Source organism: Nakaseomyces glabratus, chromosome F (assembly GCF_010111755.1).
Source record: "Nakaseomyces glabratus chromosome F, complete sequence".
In the NCBI taxonomy this organism is placed as follows: domain Eukaryota; kingdom Fungi; phylum Ascomycota; class Saccharomycetes; order Saccharomycetales; family Saccharomycetaceae; genus Nakaseomyces; species Nakaseomyces glabratus.
The window spans coordinates 27,996-53,940 of NC_088956.1; the positions used below are offsets into that span (position 1 = coordinate 27,996).

At 33.4% G+C, this 25,945-nt stretch overlaps 3 protein-coding genes across 3 annotated transcripts; 2 read left to right on the top strand and 1 right to left on the bottom strand.

Moving 5' to 3' along the window:
- Positions 1-14,652: 14,652 nt before the first annotated feature.
- On the top strand, positions 14,653-16,365 carry FET4 (Fet4p; the record flags this gene model as incomplete). The annotated part of the gene is made up of 1 exon (XM_445982.1): positions 14,653-16,365. One exon carries the CDS (start codon positions 14,653-14,655, stop codon positions 16,363-16,365), a length of 1,713 nt encoding a protein of 570 aa, XP_445982.1.
- An 824-nt stretch (positions 16,366-17,189) lies between these two features.
- GVI51_F00077 (uncharacterized protein) lies at positions 17,190-18,812 on the bottom strand (the record flags this gene model as incomplete). Its single annotated transcript, XM_445983.1, has 1 exon — positions 17,190-18,812. The coding sequence occupies one exon, from the start codon at positions 18,810-18,812 to the stop codon at positions 17,190-17,192; it is 1,623 nt and encodes a 540-aa protein (XP_445983.1).
- A 5,973-nt stretch (positions 18,813-24,785) lies between these two features.
- On the top strand, positions 24,786-25,709 carry MIR1 (Mir1p; the record flags this gene model as incomplete). The annotated part of the gene is made up of 1 exon (XM_445984.1): positions 24,786-25,709. The coding sequence occupies one exon, from the start codon at positions 24,786-24,788 to the stop codon at positions 25,707-25,709; it is 924 nt and encodes a 307-aa protein (XP_445984.1).
- Between the last annotated feature and the right edge of the window lie 236 nt (positions 25,710-25,945).

Below are 25,945 nucleotides of genomic sequence, written 5' to 3' on the forward strand. Positions count from 1 at the left end.
TCATAAAAAAATTAAAATACTAGATGAATAAAAAATATGATCATGAGTTCAAAAATTTATTTGATATTTATACATTTTTGAAAAGTTATGGAACTGATAACTCTTATTTTGGGAGTTAAACTACTCAGTACAATGTATATAATAAAAACAACAATATTCTGGGAACATTCAGTGGACTAAAAATATATCTCGTGGCTGTATTATTTATTTAATAAACTACCTGTATTTTAATATAATTATTGTAGTAAATGTCCTCAATTATTACCTTTCTTCAAAGCAAGACAATTTATTAATAATAAAGAGCACTATTTTCTATAATATATGCTTTACTTTCTTAATGTTAACAGCTAGTATTGAGGGTAGTATTAAATCTCACAGTAATTTCTATTAATTTATTGCTGTTCAGAGTCTAATTAGTACGCAATTTAAAAGCAAAATTACTTACTTTTAATATTACTTTATTTCTATTATTAATTTCTACCGTGAAGTTAGGCCGGTAATAATTTTACAAACAATAAATTTTCTAATGATTTTACAAAACAAATGGTAAATTGGACTTGTCGAAATACTTTTGTTGCACTTTTATTTAAGACAATGTTTATTATTCTAATATTAGAAACGCATAGTGATTCTAATCTATTGACATCTGTATTTTTTTAAAGAAATTATAAACTATTTGGAGGTATAATATCTAGATGGATATCTATACGTAGGAGAGCAGATATAGTTGAGTTTATGAATTAGAGAACAAAATATATCTCTTGCTGTTTTCATATTGAATTTAGTAGTTCTGAGGCCCACTCCAAATTACATACATGTTTTTTTTGAGTTGAATTTTGTATGAATTTACGTAACTGTATCATTTTCCGGTTTCTATTCAACCAATATATAGATTTATCTTGCTTTAGCGTGTGCCCCTCAATTTTGTGTTGAAACTGGTCTAATGTCAAGGGCAAAGACAAAGACAAAACTTCAACAATAATTAGAATAGTAAGGCACCCAAAATTCAAAAAAGTAAAAATGGGGTGTCAATATATTTAGATATAAAAGTATTTGTGCATGATTTAGGTAATAATAAAACTTCAATTCGTAATGAATACCTGCCTCTTTAACAAAAGAGTTTTTAATATACCTGGATTTCCTTTTGATAATACAAGAATATGTCATATTACAGCTTATGTATTATAAAGTATAAGATTTTTAGCCAGTGTCTTTGATTACTTAGTAACTCTTGTAGTACCCCAAAATTATAACAAAGTCTGTATTACCTCTCATATAGTATTAATATACTGAGAATGGGTCAGATTGTCATTTTGACATTCTATTTCCTAAGTTAATGCATCGTAAAAATATAGAGGTATCTGTAGTATTTGTCCAATTTCCGGTCATAATGCTGGACTAGTAATCATTTGTATCATATCAGGATCATATCAATATAAAAAATTTTAAATACCGCATAATATCTGATTTAAACTAAGAATTCTACTTCCAGAAATGTCAAGTTTTACAACCTCGTAGTTACCATAAATTGTGTTACGTACCCTTTTTTTTTATGATCCTAATAAGAATCATTTCTAATAATAGTAATGTGAGCAAATTAAACTCAAAAAATCCAGTTTATTTTGAGATTCACTGATAAAAATTGGTTCAGAAATTAAGGTGCATAATAAAAAACTTCAATATCAATGTAGATATTGATGAATTTTTAAAATAAGTCTAAAAAGGCTACTTAGTTTACACAGACGTTGCCAGTAGAGACTCATACTAAAATTACACACATTTGAAGTATTAAAGATCTTGGCATTTTCAAACAGTATTAACTGATGTAAGGACAAAAGGTGAGAATGAATGTATTTTATGTTACCTAATAAATGTCCATGACAAGCCAACGTAGCTGTGAGATTTATAGTTTGCTTTCTTATGTCAATTTCTTATTACTTATTTAGAAGATTAATATACTGGTAGTAACAATATAAGCTGCCTAAATCAGAAGCTCTGAGCAATATATTTCTTAACTGTTCTCTGCAATACAACATTTGATCATTTTTTCCAAAAAGAAAAGAGGTCGAAAAGGAGTCAAATTTTTTGTAAGCCTTTATTAAAGATTTCATGTGACTTCTTTTTTGAATTACTTCAGAGGCGTGTGCTGGACTACATGTTTATTAACTACTTGTTCGTTTTGTTCATCAAAGCTAATATACTAACTACATTGCAAATGTCAATGTCAATGATCATAGTTTTAGGGCAAAGATATCACTTGATATGACTTTATTAGTAATAGAACTGTTTATCTTGCTCAATTCATTTTTGTTACGGCAAAAAAAAATTGATTATTTCTTTTTCTAAGTTCACCGATAGTTGCGAAATATTTGGAAGATTACAATAACAAATCTACTATTTGGGCCAAGTGGTTTCTTTACCAATATTAACTCGTACAAAATCTATAAGATTTGTTTTTCTGAGTTGTATATTATTCATTCCCTCATCGACAATCAGTGACACTGACACTTTTGGTACTGGAGTTCCACTTGCGGCAGCTAAACGGTCTTGCATCATTCAGTGTGCTGCTTGTATTTTGAACCCATCATTTATAAATTCTTTATCATTTATTAAAGGACATATAGTAATTAAGTTATTTTTAGAAACAATTTTATTTTCCAAGTTATTCACCATATTGTGTAAATTTATATCGTCATAGTGAATTTTTGATAAATTCTTCCTAAAACAGTAATTTCTTGAAGTAAAGGTTACATATAGATCTTCAAGTATGTACCTGTGTCATTAACTTACTTGAAGAGTAGTATTTACTTGGCGTCCTAAATACTGCTTACTAAGAAGCATGGCAATATTGTCACTCTCATGAGTGTGGACGTATTTTTGCTCATGTAAACTGTTTTTAAATATTAACCAAGGCCAGTAATTTGAAAAATGACGTCATAAGGAATTCAGTAGTACATGACCAAAAAGAAATGAATTGTAATATTTTCTTGGCGAACATAAAAATATCGCACTATATGGTAGAAATTCTAAAATCAAATATAGGAATGGTAAAAAAGCATTTCAAAAAATATTGTGTACCTTAAATTTATAAGTCAAATTTGATAGTATGTTATTTTTCAGTGCTCTTTCCTATCTAAGAGCGTAGACACAAATGTTAGTTTATTTTTCCAATTTGATGGCGAGTACTCGTTCTTCATTTATCCGAATATATTCATTATAACCGTAGGAAGGATTTCATTAAAAGTAGTAGATTCGTATACAGAGAATAGCTCAGTATTTCCACAGTAAACGGGAGAGATTGAACTGGTTTTGTAAAAAAAATTAAGTAACTTTCTTTTGCTTGTGTGGAGTGAGAAATATACGTCAAATATGCTTGATAAAATAAGGTGCGAAATATTTTGTAAGTTAGTCAAACACGAGTAACAGAGACATTTCCTGCTTGTCTATGTTATTTTTAGAACAACAGCATACAGTATGGTCTTTCGTAAAAAAATCGGGAAATATCGGATATGCTTGTCTCTGCCACTCAATTCAAAGTCAATCGCCTTTTTACATAAACAGGCAAAGAAGATAATTCAACTATGAGCAAGTAAAACAGTTTCTTACGTGTACTTTCTTTGAGAGTATTTCTTAGTTATCAATTGACACCCAATTTAGTTGAATCGAGTACAATGATTATTTATTGCAGATAAGTGGCAACGCAATATCAGAATACTTTTCTGCAAGTACATATCGTGTTCTAGATTACAGCGTTTACCTATTAACTATTGTTTTACTACTGTATGTTCTTTTTTCTTATAATTCCACAATAATAAAATATTATAACAGAGTTGGTTTTCTTTAACAAATTAGACAAATAATACGTTTTGGTTATAACCTGACCTTGCTAGTTATTAACTTATTTATTTATTTAGCTCTTTCTGGGTTAAAATAAATCCTTGGTTTGGCTGGAACTCATACCATCGAAATGAAACCTTTTGAACTGCTTGGAAATAATTAGAAGTCCAAAAATAGCACCTCTTTGGAATTTCTTACCATTTTTTATGTTTGGATCAGCATGTTATATTTCAAAAATAATTCATGTCTTATTGTAAGTACTTTACCAACTAAAATCATATTACATACCATTATCTAAAACATCAAGCAAGGCCTAAAATCTCCAACTGTACCTTCAAGGATAATATGTTCCTCTCCGTAAAAGTTTCAATAAGTATCCATATTGATACTTACTAATTCATATCGGAAAACATTGTTTTTAATATTTATTGTATTATGTATCGATAAAGGTAAGTAGCTGGAGGTAATTTATCCATTGAAAAATACGTAGCTCATATTATAAAAGATTGATGTATATGTTTCTCTTTAGCGCATTTTTTGCATAGTTCTATATGTTTAGATTACATATATGGTTACGGTTTAGTCGTCTCTTTGAATTCAAAAGATATTATATAACTCTCGTAAATATTGCCATTGTTTTCTTTTGAACTATTCCAATATCGCAAAAAAACAAATAAATAACACATTATAATAACAGGATGATTTATAAATTCCATGCTATACTCGAGATGTTTATATTTGTTGGGTAAGATTTATGAGTTGTGGTATACTTATTACCCGCTAGTAAAATGAAGCGTTACTGATTTATTATTAACATTGTCATATGTTGTTATACGTTGCAAATATTGGCGTATCTTTTTTTTTTGAATCACAATTGCAACCACTATTATAGCAGCATAATATCTGATATACTGTGTTTGATTTCTATCCTAATGATAAATTAGTTTTTGGGATTCTAATTTGAACCAAAAATAACTAGAAATATTCATATTTATACCTTTTCTTGTATTAAAAAGCATTCTATGTAGATTATGTTATTTATAATTATTGATTTTCAAGACTTCGGAGTCTAGAGATATCCTATGATATTACTGAAAATACAACACATAATAGATGATCAAATAATTTATATGTACAGAAATCAGCAACTATTTATTGATTGTCTTCTATTTCTAAACTAATACATTGTATATTTCGCAACTTCATTGCATGATTAGTCCTGAAGACTTATATGCTCTTTTTTCGATTGAATATACTGGAATTTGAGCTCACGATACTGCGTACCTGTTAAACTCAAACTAATGGAATAACAAACGGCACACAAATTTCATTAAGAATTTACATTATTGTCATATATTATACAAAGTGCCTGTTACCGTTTTTATTATAAAAATAATACGCCATTGGGTGGGAAAGGGATATTCAATCAAAGAATAATACCTTTGGTTTTATCAGAGAAAGAAAATTTACTATAATAACAGTTTGATATCATCTACTGAAAGTTATAAATAGCAAATCTGATGATATTAACTAGTTTGTGGGAAATAGGTTGAACTAAAGCACTGAGCAATGATATTGTTTATTACTATCAAAAGCCAAAGCTAAACCAATGTTATCACAAACATTGATATGAATTTTTTTATATTTTCCTTAGTATCTTAAATGACTGAACCTATTCATTTATGAAATCAATATTCAAACAGTTTTTGATTGCTAAGTACATCTTTCATTGAATAAAATGATTTCGGAGGGCATTGTGAGTGAAATTTCCAAACTATCAGATGGGCTCCTTATTATCGGTTTTTGCCCGTTTGAATCAACAACTAGTATCAGTGATGCATAAAATAAAGTCACACTAATAGCATTAGTGGATATAAGATTCAGGTTTCCGTAATCGTTCATTTCTAAAACTACTCCCAGTTTGATTCATTGTGCTAAGGAATATTGGGATATGTTTCTGATTGGGTATTGTGACTATAATTGGCCTCCATTGTTCTGCTATGTTACATTTTTGACATTGGCGTTATCGAAATTACAGATTTAATATCCTAACACCACTAATAAAATATATTATTTATTTGATTATTACCTTGGACTTTATATTTACATGTTAGAAGAACTTTATAGCAGTTAAGTGTTTTATGGCATCTAATACCTCATATAATTGTAGCTGTATTGCACTATTCATCATCAGAATGGAATTTCATTATCCAGATAAAGTAGTAAGTTCCCAAGAACCGTATAAATAGCATTTGAATATTTTCTACTAGTGTTCTTTAAATGTTGCCGATATAAAACATCTGTCTCTAACTAGGGAATTAATAGTTTACATAACTATTTTTATTATATTGAAAAACGAAATTTGTGCTTGGAATTGAGATTACTGTCTAATGGAGATAGCAAACGTCTAGAACGGGAGGGATAAGGTTTAGGAGGTTTCTGCTATAGAATATCTTAAATGCATTAGAATTGTTTTTTTTGCACATGTAATATTTCCGATTTATCTTTTAATATTTGTATATAAAAGAGTTTATCTTGAGCTAATGACACTTACTCGACTTCTATATAATATTTAGCATAAATGACAAAATGGAGGTAATTAGGCCATTTGAATCCATTCATAATAAACTTACTACAATACTACTGACATATGATTTGAAACACTTTAAACTTTCATATATGATGAGTAAAAGTATAAACTTTAAAATATTCTTTTGCAATTCTTAATATTATTCCCTCAGAACAAATACTACCATGCAGTACTCTCCGGCGAAAGAGTTCTGCTATCTTTACATAGTAAAATCTAGATATAATATACATCAATCTATCAATTTCAGTAATAGATTTAATCTGCCTGCAAAAGTTGAATTTCAAGAAGTCTTTTTAATGAATTTCTTTATTTAAAATTTTTTCACAACAATTAATTCAATCACGTTTTAGTGTTTATTGATTTATCAGTTAAGAAGTTAAATCTGCCACCAAAATGTTAACTATGTAATGAAAAATGTATACATTATGGTTCACCATCTCCATAAGAGCCGGGTAATTGTAGCTTACGGGATGAAGAATGCCAAAATCTAGATGTAAGAAAGACAAACAAATTTGTAGAAATAAAATATCTTGATTACTATCATCGGTGCCTGAGCCACAATCTAAAAAAAAACTGGTATGAACCAAAATAGCGTAAATTTGAGCAGGACTCTGTTTGGCAGATCATCAGATCCAACAGCAAAATTGATAGAAAGGAGGTTGAATTTTACATCATCAATACCATTCAAGAAGCAGTGCTCGGGGGAGGGGGGGCTACTGGATTAATAAACCATGTTTAAATGTCCACTATTATGAGATTAACATTACTCATTCCTGCTATCAATGGCTTATAAATGTTGTTTTTTTCTTTCCACCTTACGACATAATAGTGGGCACTTGACATGGCAACCGGAAATCGAATATGCTATAGAAGAGATTGGATTGCTAAGTTAAACTCTGTTGCTAAAAGCCTTCGATGAGTTTCTGATCTTCTTCTAATTCACATAGGTTTGACAATATGGGCTTCATAATGAGGTCCCAGAAAGCCTATATTTATGGGATTCACCAGTCCAATATAGTTGATTGTTCCAACGTCACTGTAATTTTCTGATAGATCAGTTACCATGTTTTTGCTAAAATGCCGATAAAGTGTGCCTTCTATCTTTGGAACAAATTAAGATAAAATATAGAGATCACTGAATGAGTTGTCTTACGAGTATGGATGTTTGTGTTCTTCATTTTGCTGAGGTTGTCATTCATGTTAAACTTGGAATCTATAAATAATGCAACCAATCCAAAAGTGTTACATTCAGTGAGTAAATAAAACTAAGACCTACCACCGATAGTAAAGTCCTGAAATCGGGGACTTGAACGCGCACTTAGAACTGGAACTGGTTTTCTATTTTCCTCAACGAATCCTGTGCAGAGTATTTTACTTGACATGGGACTACTAGTACTCAGAAAACCATAATGAAATTGTACGATGTTATTGGAATATCATCCATCTGTTGCTGATATAAAGGAATAAATTTAAAAACAGATCCGGAGAAGCGAATATAGTTCAATATTGCACATATATTGACATGAAGTGAATTTTGTTCATTGAGATGAAAGTATGCACAACATTTCTCGGTAGAAAATGGAATAGTTAGCACTAATGTTTTTAGGTTTATATGTTTCTGTCGTATAGCCAGAAAGTTATGGTAAGCACGAGAATTACATCCTATGTAATGAAACATTAGGAATGGCTGAAATTTTGAAATCAAATATTAGCAAGCTTTCATAATAATGTCGTTTTTTCATGTTCCAGTGGGTCTCATTTAATTTAATGAATGAAGTTTTCCGTTACAATTATTTTCTATAGAGAAACCGATTGAACATAGTGGGCCCTATGTGATTATTTTGACTTCATATTCTATTGAATTGCTGTTGCATTCAAGAATCAATTTTCTATATGTGCTTGGTTGTGTATGTTTTTTGCGACTTTTGTGATATTTCTTTATATATTGTCTGGTTGTTAAAATTCCGACAATAATGATCACTTGTAACTCTAAATTAGGACCGTCAAAATACCCACTGAAGCAAATACATTTACCTGGTTGGGGTAGTTCTTTTCAACTCTTTGAATAATTGCAATTCACAGAAAATACATAGGCACTTACAAGAGCCGGCTGAATTTACCTTATCTATAAAATGTGATGAAGCAAATCAATATTGATGGTATAAATCATCATTTAACCTAAAGTCAGTATAATAGAATCTGCAATTTTTTTCTAACTTGCGCTATATACACAATGATATTGATGGTATAAATCATCATTTAACCTAAAGTCAGTATAATAGAATCTGCCATTTTGTTCTAACTTGCGCTATAAACACAATGATATTGAAGGTAGTAACATATATTAGAGATTAGTCCAGGTATACTACAATCCCCAACATTAGTTGTTCTGCAACTGAGAATAGGAATTTTTATAAAATTGATCAAAATAACATTCTCTACCCATTTCTTGGAATATTAAATAGTTTGACACAGGAAGAATATTTCACAGAGTCAATTTCAATTTCAAGTAATAGTTTAGATAGTTGTTATAAATTATTATATGAACTAAGTTATCGAAAGTTAGAATACTTATGTATTGCTAATATCGAACGTATCAATATTACTCTTGTATAAGACTTTTAAAACGTTATTTTTATTTTGGGAAGGATAGGCAGATTAATTACTCTGATCAAATTTGTCGCAAAATAATGTCTTATGTATATGCGGAGATGCAGTTACAAATAAGCTAGTCGAGATAATTTCTTATGAATTAATGCTAGCTGTGAAGGAATTTCTAAAATACAGTACAAAAGAAATATTTGAGATAATATTTGTGTTAAAGTTTTCTGAAATATGGCTGGTTAGTAGAAATTTTAACAAAAGTTCTAGCTTTTTGTCACTCACGCACTAAGAGTTTAGATGGATAACGTATTGGTCTTTATTGGATGACAGAAATGTTATCTCTGACTGAAGTAGTAAGTTTGAAGCACTATACAAGTTAGCTATCCGGTGCATTTTCAAGGCTAATTGTGTTAAAACAATCTTACTTCTTCTTATATAATTTCAATTAAATGTATTATTTGCATAATCTTTATCAGCCATGATATAGCCGTTTCGATTGAGACGGGGCTTGATGTGAAAGTAAATTTAAGTCTTTAACTTAACAGCAATTTAGTATTTTTTGTTTATTGAATCACTCTACGAACATATTTAATAATAATAAACAGATTTATATCTATCAGGAACTTATTACATACTTTAGTATTAAGATAGCAAGATCTCTTGAAATGCTTTCAAGTTTCTAATAAGCGTTTATTTGTGGAAATTTGAGATATACCTATTCTTCTTGGGACTTTGTAACGATACAGTAAAAAGATAACAGCGGTACAGTATTTACTACCACAAAATTATTGTCTTTGAAGTTTTTGCCAAATTTTGTGCTATTCCTGAATACATAGTGAAATATTCAAGTGTGTACTTACAGGAAAGTTTGAGAAAAATTTGTAAACAAAGATTCAGCCTCAAATAATTCAGTAGTATCTGAAATTACGTTGAGTAATAGGCGCAAATTGGCGGCATGTGCATTTGACACTAAACACAATTTCATGTTGTTTAAGACAGAATATTTTTTACCTCTACATGATCATTTATACTTATTGCATTGAAAGAACAAAAATTAGAAATAGCTGCAGGAGCAAAAATAAAAAGTGACTAGTAGCGATACTATTCGCTATGCCAAAATAGGTTGCAATGATTGTAAATGATATAGATGACTGTTGTCATAATGTAGGAATGTGTTCTTGAGTACATGTTATTGATGTGAGAGTAGTACAGATTAAAATTAAAATATTCCTATTTGTTTTTATTAAATATGGCATCATTTTTAGTATAGTTGTAATGGTACGGCCAATAACCATAAAGCAAAATTAATTATTGAGACATTTGCTAGGCAATTGCTAATATCAATCCAATTTCCATATCTATGTTGTACCTTCAAGAAACATCTATATTCAACCACCAACTTGAAATATATGTCCGATACTTATCTGTTTGTATGTGTTCTCTTCTGTATACTATTTTGAGGTGCAATGGTACATTACAAAAATAGAATCTACTGCAAAATTCACCTTGGTGTGAGAAATTGGTAGGAGCTCCTACCGTTATTTTAGTGGGTAGTCTAAACAAGCAATAGGTGAGCCGATAAATAATTATAACCCGACAAGTCCTTCTTAAGCAGATCTAACTGCCTATAACTATACAACACAATAGTAGAACTTTCAAAAAAAAACCCAAGAACAAAAAATTGAGGTGTGTGAATCGGAACGGATGAACAGAAGGTCCATGTAGTTTACACGAATAAACCTATCTCTTTATGCACATCCTTACCTAAGGCAGTACGCTAGTTCTCCTATTGAACACTTTTGAATACTTTTGAATATCTTGTTCTGCTATCTTTTATTTCCTTGGTCTAAAACTATTGGAAAGTAAGAGGTATCTCAATCCGCAAATTGAGTATGTAATTTCAATCACAAGAGTTGTATATATTGTCAAGGCGATAGTCCTTTCTGAAAGGTACCATATATAAATATAGCATGTTATGTATATGGAAGTTTCGGCCATTTATAATGGCAATTGCTATGAGCCGGCAATGAGACACATAATTCAATTATGTTGTTCAATGATACAGATAGAAGAACACTATAAGAAAAGGCAGTTAATGCGAAACACTAACAAAGAGTTATCTTTCCTTGTCGAAAGGAAGTTTATTAGTTTTACCCTCAAGAACAGTCTAACAATGTCAAATGCAGGTTAATGAAATACATTTACATACAACAGTGGTAATTAGGAGGATATGATATCAGCGTTATAGATAGCAGTGAGACACTTATGGTTCGATGTCCAAAAACTTAGTCCCTCGTACTCAGGATACTTCAAAATCAAAAGAATAAAGTGCCTTTGAGAGAGCTACTATTTTCAAACTTTGGTCTTCTGAACCTCTTCCAAGTACAACAGAAATCAAGAGAGCCCACAGTAACGTTTTGTTCTTGCTGACTTACTGGAGTGAATGAATGAGTTGAGATGAAACAACTCCCATGGCCCCCAAACATAACCAAAAGAAAACAGCTTTGTTGAAGTTCTCCAGAAGAAGACTACAGAAGTAACACTCGTTAAAACTGCTATAAAACGTGTAACTGTTGTATGGGACTGCAAAATGGATAAGACTTGGCTTTGCCTTTTCAGCACATTTGCTCTTCAAAGAAATTGAATATCCTTCTATCCAATCAGATCATGAAGACTATGGCTTTGAGATGAGAACGGGGGTGCAATTTGAGTGGTGTGCAGCCAATAAAACAGTAGATCCCGTATTTCAAAAATTGCACCCGGTTTTCTTTTCTCGTTCGTACAGCTCTTTCTGAATTGCACCCTTTTTTCATATGAACTGCAGTGTTACCTAGATCAAGTGGGGGGGTGGCAGGTGGCTATTTCTGCCTTCTACAGCGCTTTTAGTGAACTTTTGCTTTGTTGTAATTGTAGTTGTATTTCTGTGTGTTACGTGAAATACCGTGCCTTTGTCTATCATTCTTTCAGTGGTTTTGCTCGCAGAGATGGGGCATTTTGATCCATTGTGTGTTAAAGCACAGTGGGACCCAGGAATAGTAGAGAGAAGGAAAGTGGGGGAAGGGTAGCAGTGGGGCCGGAAGGAGAACGTTCTATTCTACAGCATATCTTGTTCTGTTCTCCTGAATGATATATTCTCTCCTGCCAGTCTTCTAACTTCGGTTCCATTGAACAATAATGATGTCGTTGCGAGTGGTGAAACTCTGACATCGCCCAATGAAAATCAATGTTTGTGATCAGGCCTGACCTTCCTCTGCTTGTTCGTATTTTTGTTTTGTTCTAAATTTCTGTTTCTACATTGGCCTGAGTCACTGGCCGCAGAGGTACCGCCGGGAAAATTGGTTTCCATTAGCACTGGCAAGCCTTTCTATTCATTTCTCTGTCACCAACTCCCACTTGTTCGTTGAGATGAAACGAACCGAGAAAGGTGGACACAGAAGAACAGCGCATTTTGCAGAAGAAGAAATTTGCAATTCTGACTTTATCACAGAAAAACTGTAACTAAATGCTGGATATTCGATAGATAATATATGAACTTCGATATTCCATTGTGTGAGGGTGAGTTTTAGAGAATACTATTGCAGTTAACAAAAGGTATTGGATTCTAATAGATACTTAGAACTTTGCTGCTTTCTTTGTTTGACATTCTACAAACAGCTCAATTTTTGTTTGTTAGTTGTACTTGTAGTTTGAACACGGTTTTCTTCCATGACGGTCTAACAATACCGTAGGCGAACTTACTACTAATATTGTTGTGTCATATCTAGAAGTAAAGTGAGAAGCGACCGGTGGTTGTTGTCTATATTCGTTGTTGGCTTGCTCTTATCTTCTAAATATAGCCTGCAAAGATCTGAGAAATGGATTAATTGGTATGTCGTTCCCGGTGAATGATAACTCCTCATTCGTTTTTAACTGCCGAGGTAGACTATAATTGATGAACAACTACGATATCGATGGTGGTTGTTTTTTTACAAAGATCATTCAGAATCGGTTACATAACGACTCAAATTGCAATTTGAGTCGTTATAGAAGTAGTGCTGGACTTATCACTATTATTCTTTGTGTTTCAAGTTTAGTAATAGATGAACTCTTGAAAATATCTCATGTAATTAATTTGACATTCGAGATGAACAAGAACAGATAATTACAACATCCCTGTTCTAATTTGTATCAGCGATGGCATTACTTCGCTTTCCAAATTTTATTCGGGAGAAAACTAGAAAACTTGTCATCCATAATGCCTGATTACAACATATCCGGTATGTAAGCGCCTAAGTTTTGGCTTTTGGACATAGCGAAATAGTGTTTTAGATACGGATCGACAAGAGCCTACAGACTTTCGACTTAGCAATCAGTCAGGCAAGTGTAGCTTTTGAAATTAATACGTACTCCTACTACGGATATCGCGATCTGTGTATGTTACCTTGTAGTGCAATAACTTATACGTTACTAAACAAATGCGCCAGTGCTGCATTCAAGGTCAAGCAAAATATGCAGTAATATGACATTAGGATGGAATAGCAAAATACCGTGTGTTCGTTGTTCATTCAACGACATAATGAAGTCCAATAACTAGGTTGAAGTGTTGGACAGAGGGCACACGATTAAAACACTTGTTACCGTGTTCTTTGCCTTTTTTTCTTTTTTTATTCTATTTTTCTTAGAGAAATATCACTTTGCTTGAATTTTTATTGCCTCGGCACTCAATCTCCGTAGGGAAACTTCCGAGAAAATCCAATGATAAGGAATGCTAACAGAAAAATCTGCTATGTCTATTATGTGGGATGTAATTACTAGTGTTCGCATCAGCAATAACTTCTCCTTAGGTTCTTTTGGAAAAAATTTTGGTCAACTGAATGCCCGCAACAAATAATATGGAATTCCGAATTAGTTTAGAATGCAGTGTGAATAATGGGCGTACCGATTTAAGGCAGGAACAAAATTACTATCCACTTCTTACCCCTCAAGGGCATATTGATGTTGTCTCATCCCATTGTTCTCATGATTCTGTTGATTATTCATTTGTCTGCAGTCACTGCCTGCCCAAATTATTTGGCCGACGATTGAACGACAACGGCAATGAAGTCTTTTCCTTCAAAACTGGATGAAAATTACACATGAAATAATTTTGGCACTCCTGCAGCAATTAACAGATATACGCATAACAGATTTTCACCAGATGAAGTATTTTCTTTTTTTCTTATAGAAAAGAGAATCAATAGTCTAATGAGCAATAATGCTTTACTATATGGTGAGAGTAGCTATAAGTTTGAGCAATAAATAATTATAGGGTGCAATACAATTTAGAGAGCGCAATTCTAATTCATCTACTTTTGAGTATTATATTTTATGAAGGAAGTTAGTGGCACTCAATAATCGAAAATACTATATAAACTGTTCGAAATTCAAGTTTAGACAGCCACTTTGAATTAATAGATACTCATCCTCTATCTATAAATACTGTCCAGGTAATATATCAAATACCTTTACACACATATTAGTCGAGAGAATCACAAAAGAGTATCGATTTTGATTTCTACCTTTTGAGCTAGCACTTGACATATTGCTCTATTACTTATTGTTTGGAATTGAGTATTATTTCACATCGTTAGAATTAAACTAGGATGGGTAAGGTTGGTGAGTTTTTTGGACACCCTGGTAGACGACCTATGTTTCGTCATAGAGCAAATATCCCAGTTATTAAGAGCGATTGTGAGTACGAAGAGTCATGCAATGAAAAGAATGACCCAAAAAATGATGAGACCATCTGCAGAGTTGATTCCTTTAATAATTCTAGCTCTGACTCCTCATTAAATGATGTCCACTTGCAAGATGATGGTAACATTTTAACTACACATAATTTTACTGGTTTGTCAACAAGTCGTACAGATAAAGTTTTGGATTGGATGGTAATGGTTGCTGGGTCACAGTTTATGTTTTTTTTAATTTGGATTATTCTTATTATCTGGATCGTCACTGGTATTATATATAATGGTCCCTTCAATTGGCAAGTTGTAATGCAAGATGGTCAATCCATTCAATGTTACGTATGGGATACTTTATTAATGAGACAACAACTAAATAGTACACATGAACAAATCCTAATAATAAGTGATATTAGATCCCGTTTAGCTTCATTTTCTGGTTTTTTTGAAAGGTTGAGTTTTGCTTGTATAAAAGGCTCGAAAGAATCAGATGTTGATACGACCGCTCAAGGTGTTGACGAAAGCTCCAACAAAAGCGACATTAATTGTGACTGCGAAGATAAAAATGAGACCACAGAGTTTATCAAAACTGGTGAATTACCAGTGGAGAATTGGTATGATAATCTGTGTACAAAAGCTTCATATATTATTGGAAGTATACCCATGATGATAGCATTTTGGTTGGGTGTCATGGTTTGGATAGTTTGTGGTATTATTCCCAAGGATGCTGGTAATTCTCCACCATTCACTGGTGAAACAACTGGTAGTAATCCAAAATTGAAAAAGTTTAGTGATACATGGCAGATGTATATTAACACCGCAGTTGCAGTATCTCTTCTTATCTGTTCGACATTTCTCCAAAACATTAGAGCTCGTCACGATAAATTCATTGCTAAATTTTTATTACAAATATATGACCTAGAGCATGAAATTGATACAAAACTGAGAACAGCGTTGAATGACTATGACACGTTACATCCAATTATTGAGGTTGCTCCAGTTAAGCGCTCTAAACTGGAGGTTATTATCGACTGGTATGCTGACGTTATTGGTACTGGTATCGGTGTTGTGGTAGCTATTATCGTATTTGGTGTATGGATTGGAATTGGTCAGCCTTTGCATTGGAATGATAACTGGTGGTTAATCATTGGTACTTACACCGGTTTAGTGGGATTTTTAGATGGCTATATCATTAGACAAGTTTATTTCAAAATCATTCAGCATGAAGAAAACAACTTTCAAATGCTTGCTGACGAAGATATGGCTTTATTCCAAAGGTATAACATACCATGTGAGGATGAATACTTTGGAATCAAGGGCCCAGTGAAAATGAATTGGAATTTGAAAATTTCTACGTATATAAATTATCTTTGCGCAAGTCAATGGAGTGTAGTTTGTTCGGTGCTAATTATTTTGGGTTTGATTGGAGCAGCATCAGGCTTAAAATGGAGCACCACAGGTCAACTGATAGCTAATACACCCACCATGATTATAGAGGAGTTCTTTTTGATTGTGTTGATCCAGGCACACAACGAAGCTGATCTTGAAAGAAGAAAGGAGGTTACAGCTTTATATATGCGAAGAAAGTTACTACTAAACTATGTTAAAAAAGAGTTAGGTATTTCCCACTAATCTGCCATAATCGTTGGTAGCTTACAAGTGTACTGATGCTGGCACAGAATGAGTTCTTCTTTTATGTTATATATATTCCGTTATTAATAGTTTATAGAGTTAAAGGACAGTTTTAATAAAAGAAACACAGGAAATAATACAGTCTGTTCAATTCTTTAATTACTTCATTGTTAATTCACTTATCGCTCAGTCTAACAGGTAGATGTTTGTAATTACAATGGAAATTCAGAAAGGAAATCCAGTAAAAGAGGCTGCTTATTAAGCTTCTCACAAAGACGAATTGCTATATACGATAAGCTCAATAGAGGCAGACACACATATAGACAACAAATTAATAACTTTAAAATTGAAATGTAGCTTTTCATAAGAAACAAGGAAATACATCAAAACATAAAATAGTAGATATTTAGAAATAAACTCATTATAACAGGTTAATAGCGATAGCGTCATTTATGATGTCAATACTTGATACGAAAGTTTATTGACTCCTAAGAGTTCCAAAACTCCGTGAGGCTAAAGAAAGCTGATAGGGGAATAATGCAATGGAAAGGAAAAGTCAATGGTGCACTTATTTTCCTTTTTGATTACATAATATTAATGAGTATCCATGGTATCAGTTTTCAAATATAAGTGCTCTGGATTAAGATACACTGACTAGCAATGAACGGGTGATAGGTCAGAAAGCAGAAATGGAATATTGATGATACCGAGATTAACAAAAGTTTGACAACTGAATAATTGAGATTTCAAACGTTAAAGAGTATCACAGCGGTCAACACTATGAGATAACAATTAAAAACCACAGGTTGTGATCTGTCTTCAAATTAAACAGGATATTGGAAATTTTTGACCTTTGAGCCATCATTACCGAACTCCTTGAACCAGTCCATGGTGCCGTTTTTGATCTTTCTATTTAAGTGCAATAAGTATAACCTCATAAGAACAGCACAACAAATTGAGGCAGCGATAAATCCACAGTTACTGGAGAACGCAATAACATACCTTGGGGCATTAGATAGTGGGTACAGGTATGCATTCCAAATTGATGTTGAGTTACATACACAGTTCATGACGGACAAAGCGATAGCTCTCTTCAATGGGGGTCTTGGGACCGACGACGACATCCATGAAATAATAATTGTATAGGAACAGTAAAGACCGGTTGGCATCAAACACATAGCAAAATATCTGGCTCCAGTATTTAGTGTTGATACAGCAATAATAAATGCGGCCAGAGCAATAAAAAGTGGGCAAACAATGTGCCAAAATCTTTCACCAGTCCTGTCCGAGTGCCATGACCATCCAAATGTGGTGATAATAGCGATTAGATAAGGTGGTGCAGTCAAACACAAAGTTTTGATTCTGCCGTAGTTCAAAGTCTTCACAACAGAAGGGAAGAAATTGGTAACACCAGCTGCAGCAACCAAGAATGTCAAACAGCCAGTTAATAGCCAAACCTTCGTGTCTGTCAAAGCTAACTTCAACGCATACCAGAAAGAATTGTGTCCGGATTCACCCAGCATTTCCTTATCCGAGTCTGAATCACCAACTTCCATTCTCAACTTCCACATAACAAGATCACGCTCGGTTTCAGTCAAGAACTTGGAGTTGTCCGGGTTGTCTGGTAAAATGAAATATGCTAATGGGACTGTTCCAACTGTGATAGCACCCTCAATAATAAAGCACCATCTCCAAGCTCTTAAGCCACGAGTACCGTCCATATGTTCAATGATACCAGCAGATATCAACCCTGAGAAAGCACCAGAGATTAGCGAGCCTGAGTATAGGATGGAGTTTCTAAGACCAAGCTCCTTTTTGGTGTACCAACAAGATAAATAATACAAACTGCATCCAAAGAAACCTGATTCAACAAAACCTAAAATAACTCTTATAGCTAAGAGACCACCATAAGATTGGACTGCACCAGTACAAGTAGAAACTATACCCCACGCAGTCATAATGACGGATAAGAACACAGAAGGTCTGCCTAATCTGTTTAAGATAATGTTACAAGGTATTTGCATCGTAATGTAACCAACAAACAAAATAGAAATAGCAGTTTGATATTGTTGTGAAGATAAGTGCAGGTCTTCTTCTAAACCACCCAATCTTGCGGAAGCAATGTTGGATCTATCCAAGTAGTTACAAATATAAATCCAACATAACATAATAAGGATTCTTAGATCCATTTTTCTTCTAGTTTTTTTGTCAAGGATTTCTAATTCTTCAGTGGTGTAATCTTTTAAAGATTCTGGGATTTCATCCTTTGAAACAAATAGTGGGATTGCTTCTTCTTCAAAATCTCCTTTAATATCATCCACATTTTGTAGGGATGAATCTTCATCCTTAGAGGACAAATGAACAGTTAAATCATACTTTGAAGAGTCCTCGACGTGACTGATTTCATTTCTCTTTTTAGAATCATCATCATCAAATGATTCGATCATTGTTATTATCTTAAATGGATTTCTTTAATTTATTAAAAGCTAAATGGAATTGATGTCGCTGAGATTATTCGAGTTTAAATAGAATTGTTACCCAAATGTGTGAAAGAAATTGACGCTCAATTATTTATTGATTATTTTTTCTACTTAACAGTAAACTGAAGGTCTGGAGATCAAACTTATCCATGAAAAAAATGTGACGCTTTTATATGTTTTTCATAATCAGAATCAATCTAGCAAGAAAATGTATGTTCAGCCTAGAAAAGAGAGTATTGGCTGGGTTTAGATTAGCACTATAGACCCCACCCCCAACTAAATTTTACTCTGCCAAAGATGCAAACACTATAATCTCGAGGGTCATAGGCTGTTATTTCCGCTAGCTTTGAAAAAATTAGATATGCTACCCCACATTATTTTTTAATAAATTGTTGGACATTATTAGATTTCTGTCCTGTTTCGAGAAATAGTATTACCAATACGTTGCATAATTCTAGAAAATGAACGGTAATTGTGAAAGAAGATATGAGATTTAGACAGTCTTCACATTACTTCAGTCCTGACTTCCACACTCTCCAAAGCTAAAGTTAAAGAAGAACTACGAAAGAATCTTGATGGATATTTTGTTATTGAAAACACCCTGGTATTTTCTTGTGAATCTATAGTACCGATCATAGTTTCCCCTGTTGGAGTCAACGTGAAGTCAAGGTGTACTTATTTTAGAAAGTTGATTGAGCAAATCTACCAGACAAGATACGCTCAAACAACTGGCGCTCAAGCAGTCGCGAATCATTTAGCAGTGAGAATTCTAAAACAAATGCTCGGAAAAACTCCTATCCAACGCTGGTCACTGATGTCCCAAGAAAAATCGATCTTACTTATGGAGACTGTCGCCGTTCAATGACTATTATGAACAATAGTGTGTGTGATATCACATACATTATTGTCCGGAAGGGCTGTAGCAATGCATCACTGTGACCATGGGTAGATATGGTTGCACATAGATGGTATCCTACAACTAATAAAATATCGATAGTAAGTCGATAATTCGGGTTTGCTGGTGGGGCAATACAGACTCACGATTACATGTTAAATTGGTGGGGAACTGAACCTCTACGTTTGTGTGGTTTGTCCTTTTTAGTAGCACTTCGCAGTGATAGTGAATGAGATGTGAGAGCCCCAGTAAAGGTTACTGATTCAGATAGACTTTTGGTAAATATTAACAATCCTGTCTTATGAATACATAAAAATTGTTTTGTAGGGTCCTTTTTGTTGGGTGTGATTATAGCAGAAGTTTAATCTCCAGTACAACTAAACTAGTAAAGAAATTTGAACATCTTGGCCATACATAGGGGGTAGTACTTTTGATAACATGCAATGTTAAGTGTTGTCACTTCGATTCTACCAGGCTTTCTACATATTTAAGTTTGACTCAATCCATAAATGCGGGGTATGGATATATCAATTATGTAAACTCATGTTGTACAGCGGCGACACAATTTGGTGTAGCTACCGAGGTGGGGCCGCATGAAATAGAGATATTGACTTATGTGGAAAAACTCAAGAATAATTTTTAACTGGGGAAAATAGCGATACAAAGGGGTAATATTTTTTCCGATGGATTTAATATTCCGTAGGGCCTATTCTGTTGGGTCAAGATATTCCAGATCAGAATCTAGGAGATCACTACCATTTTTTCACAAAATTGTGCCTTTTACAATACCCCCAACATCATCAATGAGATAAATGTGTGCCCAGAGGATCGCAGTCTTTTGCCAGGTTTTTCCGAGTTCTCGGAATAATTATAGGCAAATGAGCCAAATGACGAAAGAAATCCTAATCCAAAGCGGATGATCATGAAAATAATGTGGGGAAATGATGGATGTATTGTCTATTTTTCAAGGGAGGCTGTTTATTATTGTTTTTCTGTGAATACACTTTTCTGCTAGTTAGCAATACAGCTCTTGTGTTCTACACTAAATAAAACAAAAAGTATACAACATGTAATTGCCAAAGTTAGTTCATACTTAGTGTTCGCTATCTTATGTAGTTGGTATTAGGTACATGAAATAAACATAGTTTGGTCTAAATAGAACTAGACCCTAGCATATCCAAAATTAGAGCGTTCGCAACTATAGTAAGTAGTATATCCAATTAAAACTTCATAATATTCTCTTAGTATTTTCACAGTGGGGTCTTTCTCTCTGATTAATCTGAAATTATTTACCCCTTGTTTTTAAATCTGTAGAACCAGTATGGTGTTGGGACTTATTCTAGATATTGTTGTAGTAGGAATGGTACCTAATTGCAAGTATCGATCAAAATTTGTTGCACAGTTAATGGGCATCATAATAAATTTGCACACCCCCTATGGGTACTGCTGTAGCCATATTTAGCGAAAGCCAATGAACATTGAAGGAACAACCTTTAAAGATAATATTTTCTCTTGATTGTAGTAGCTGAACTTTTTGGACATTTTAGTCAACGCGTAAAAGCAGCCATAGTTAATGGAATTCCAGCTAGCCCGATATGAATTGGCAAACAAATGCTCATGATTTCACATTTAGTTAAGCCTGTTATCTATATGGGGTAACATTCAGAGATCAAACGACAGTGAGACTACAATATCTATCCTATAAAGTCATAGTGCTATTTTTCTAGTGTAAGAACTGCTACATGTATTCTCTGATGAACTTGTATTTTACAATTTAAAGACTTTCGTTGTAACGTTTGTCTGATAATACCAATGCAATTATTCAATTGACTTTTGCTCAGTGTTGATTATAACTCCATCTAGACAAGCTAAATTACGTGATTGTTGGAAAATAAAATGCGGGGTATGACTCCTTTTATAACTGAACTATATCGCCGTGGAGGATAGAAAAGACTTGTTCGGAAAATTACACAAGTAATGGTTGAGAGAGATGAATTTCTCCGAACAAGACGTTATTTGTTCGTATTGACCCTTAACTTGTACAGCATTAGGATACTCAAAAAAAAATGACAGAAATAAATGTATTGACACTATAGTTATTTGGTGTTTCATACAAATATGACAACAACTTACCTACAACTCGTTATATCCAACGCGTCACATGCACTATTTTGTAGACTTTTGAAGATGTAAATCTATCGTGTGTGAATGCTTGATGTGTAAAGATTTTCTCTTGTCATTTCTCCACATTATCAATATATTTGTAATGTGGGAAAATATATGGCCTTTTTACAATAGCTAAATTTTGTATATGTGTAAAATCCATGTGAAAGTCAATAAGTTCCAAAAGTTTGGCAAAAAAAGCATGCCCTTTTGAATTTAACCATATTTGGGGTAACATGAAGATGCTGTTCGAGGATGTTTGATAGATGGGCTATTATCGAATTTGAAAAAGATTCGCAAATATTGTAAATCAATTACTAGGAAGAAATATCTAGAAAGCATGCGTGTTTCATATTTTTTATAAGAATATACTAAGTTAGAGCTTCAAGAGTGTGGATGATTCACAGATTCTTATTCATCTTTCCATGGTAGGTGTGTATGAAGTGTAAATTTACCCCTCATATTTCTTGGTGTTAACTTAGCTATAGTGCCTATAATATTTTTTTAACTCGCTTATACTCATAAAAATTAATCGTTTATTTTTGTCAGTCAAAAGCATTCCAGGCCAAACGCCTGTTTATAGTAAGTGCCGCCTTCCTTGAAGTATATAACACTTCTATTTATTTCGTGACCATATGGTGATTAGTTGCAAGTACAATATTTGTGATTCAATTGAAATTGTTAGGGGTCTAATCTAATATATAACGTGAGTGCTCTCTTTTAGGTACTGGTGCCATCGATGGAGATCGTATTCCTTTTTACATTGGTTTCAATTTAGTATTAAAGTATCTGTTCCAATACTGTAATATATGAGTGTAGCGTTCGTCAGAGTATCTTAATAGAGTATTTGCTAGTTACTATCAAGTGAGTTACGTACACTGGTCCATTGTCGATGGGAGTTTATATAGGCAGAGTTATGCGAGTCGGCAGGATTTTGATGTGATAGCTGATCTTATGTCTAATATGTTGAAATCGAAGAGTGGTGTACTTGCTAAGTTAGCTTTACAGTAAAGGAGAAAATCGAAAACAGCTTATCTCGACTTATTGGCAAGATTTTCATACAGCTAATCTCAATATTATGAATGAGACTCTATCAGTATAATGCGACTGCGATTATCTAGCGTGCTAATACAAATAAAAGTCTACTAGAGTTATTAATTGATTCTAGACATTGTAAACAATAAGACTTTTTATTTATTTCTTATTTCTACAGTCTCTGTCATATTTGTCTTTTTATATTCTTATCAGGTTGGAGCTATTGATACTTAACTAGATTGTGTTGTGTTGCCGAGAATACTGTTGTTTCAGTTCTTGAAAATATATTTTTGAAATTCAATTTTACTAGTGTTAGAGCTGTTCCATCTTTTTTAATGCGATCTTTAATGTAAATTATCATAAATTTTTAGCCGATCAAAATTCAGTACTATGTGTGGGAACGTATTATGTTTATGCTTCAAAGAAAAAGTATATAAAGCTTAGAAAAACAGTGAAACTTTACAAACTTTACTGAAATTTAGTTAGAGCATCATTCCATTGTAGGAAGCAAATTACTTGGGAGATTTAATCCATTTCTTAGACGTACTTCAATATTTGGAGCACTCTCAGGCAAGAATAGTTCAACTTCCCAAAGACGCAATCCTTATTGGTCCGTCCTCATCGGACCAGTTTTGTAAAATGCGAAAAATCCGGACTCATTTCTGAACAGAAGTTCACGGGGGAAGGAAAGGAGATGTAGTTTGGATAATCTGAAGGAATACTCAAAGTTAGAAGCTACATTACATTACACTCTTTCATCCGTTAGATCTTTGCAAGGAAGACCACTTGCTTCGGTCCACAAGTTTTATTAGCAAACCAGCCAATAGGTAGATTATGCTTTAGTAGGAAAAGAAAAACCTAAGCATTTTGCGGGAAAATCAGAAGTCAATAGTGCTCAGTTTTGTATTTAGTGCTTTTTTCTTTCCCCCGTCATTCTTCCATTTCACCATTTTGATTGCAAAAACACGTAATTCTGGTGGCTCCTTGTTTAGATACCAGTACGCACTTCCTTTTTCTTATCCTTTTTTCCTCTCTTAGGAGATTAGCTACAGCAAAGTATAGAGCTTGTGAAGAAAAACAAGAAAGTTTTCTAGGTTGAAATGGATATTGACCAATCTATGACGAGTAATCTAAGTGAGCAAAACGTACTGCGAGGAAGTTCTCCTGTGCTTTTGTTTTCAAATCTTGCCAAAATGCCTTGAAAATGCCTCGAACTTTCATAGGAAGATCGTATTAGCACTAGTGGCACACTTTGCAAAGGCCCAATATGCTACTTTTCCCCCCTACACGTTTAATGATGATCCCGAAGACAGGATGAGGACTATTATTGCGAATATATATATTACTTAAATAAGAGATGGTAGATGCTCTTGAGAAATCACACTTTTTTGCATTTTCTATTGTTTTCTTTTCTTTATACTTTCCTTCACTCTTGCACTTGGATACTTAATTTTTTTATCGTTTTCTTATTGGACATCCCTCTAAACTGCATTTAAAAAATTAGTGTGTTTTTGTTCACTTGTCTATAGAGTAACCAGTGTTGTTTTATTTCTGTTCTTTTTTATAAAGAAGTTGTTATTTTTATTATTCGAGGTTCTAAAAAAGAATAATAATACTTTTGAGTTCTACACTTTAGATACCAAAAAAAAAGAATAAAGAGAAGCTTTTCAATAAACGGTTTTTACTATTTCCCCTTTCAAATTTAAGAACAAGCGTTAGTTTCCATCTTCTATTTGACTACACCGAAATACTTCAAACTCATATTGTTACAGTTAGCTATAATTATTTGCTAACTTGTTCATACCTGTTTTACTGTGCCTATTTTTGATACTATAACATAAGAAAAAATGTCTAACCAATTACCTCAATACAGCTATTCTGATTATGCCAAGTTTGCTTTGGCCGGTGCCATCGGTTGTGGTTCTACACACTCGAGTATGGTGCCTATTGATGTTGTCAAGACTAGAATTCAACTTGAACCAACTGTCTATAACAAAGGTATGGTTGGTTCCTTCCGTAAGATCATTGCTGAAGAAGGTGCTGGTGCTCTATTGACCGGTTTTGGCCCTACTTTGTTAGGCTACTCCATCCAAGGTGCCTTTAAATTTGGTGGTTATGAAGTTTTCAAAAAATTCTTCATTGACACTTTGGGATACGACACCGCTGCTAGATACAAAAACTCTGTCTACATTGGTTCAGCTGCTGCTGCTGAATTCTTGGCTGATATTGCTTTATGTCCATTGGAAGCCACTAGAATCAGATTGGTATCTCAACCAACCTTCGCTAACGGTCTTGTTGGTGGTTTCTCTAGAATTTTGAAAGAGGAAGGTGTTGGCTCATTCTACAGTGGTTTCACGCCAATTCTTTTCAAACAGATTCCTTACAATATCGCTAAGTTCTTGGTCTTTGAACGTGCCTCTGAATTATACTTCTCCTTGGCTCCACCAAAAGACACTCTATCTCAGACATCTCTAACTGCCATTAACTTGCTTTCTGGTTTGACTGCTGGTTTGGCAGCAGCAATTGTTTCCCAACCTGCTGATACTCTATTGTCCAAGGTTAACAAGACCAGTAAGGCTCCAGGTCAAAGCACTGTCGGTCTATTGTTCCAATTAGCCAAGCAGTTGGGTTTCGTCGGCTCATTCGCTGGTCTACCAACTCGTTTGGTTATGGTTGGTACTTTGACTTCTCTACAATTCGGTATCTACGGTCAATTAAAGAAATCCTTGGGATGTGCTCCAACCATTGAAATTGCTGGTGGTGGTCACTAAGTAGCAGAATAAGGATCAAAGTATTTAAGAAAATCCAGAAACTCTTGAAGAGATGTTTTTTCAACTCTTAATGTGTTTTATGGAGACTCAACATTCCACAGAAAACTAGTTTATATTCGTTGAACACAAAACCCTAATACCTTTTATTGCAATATTCCCGTAAACATATTTTAAGCAAGCTATGATGATGTGATGGATAATTGGTGGTTTTGTTATTAATCACTAGATATCTTGAA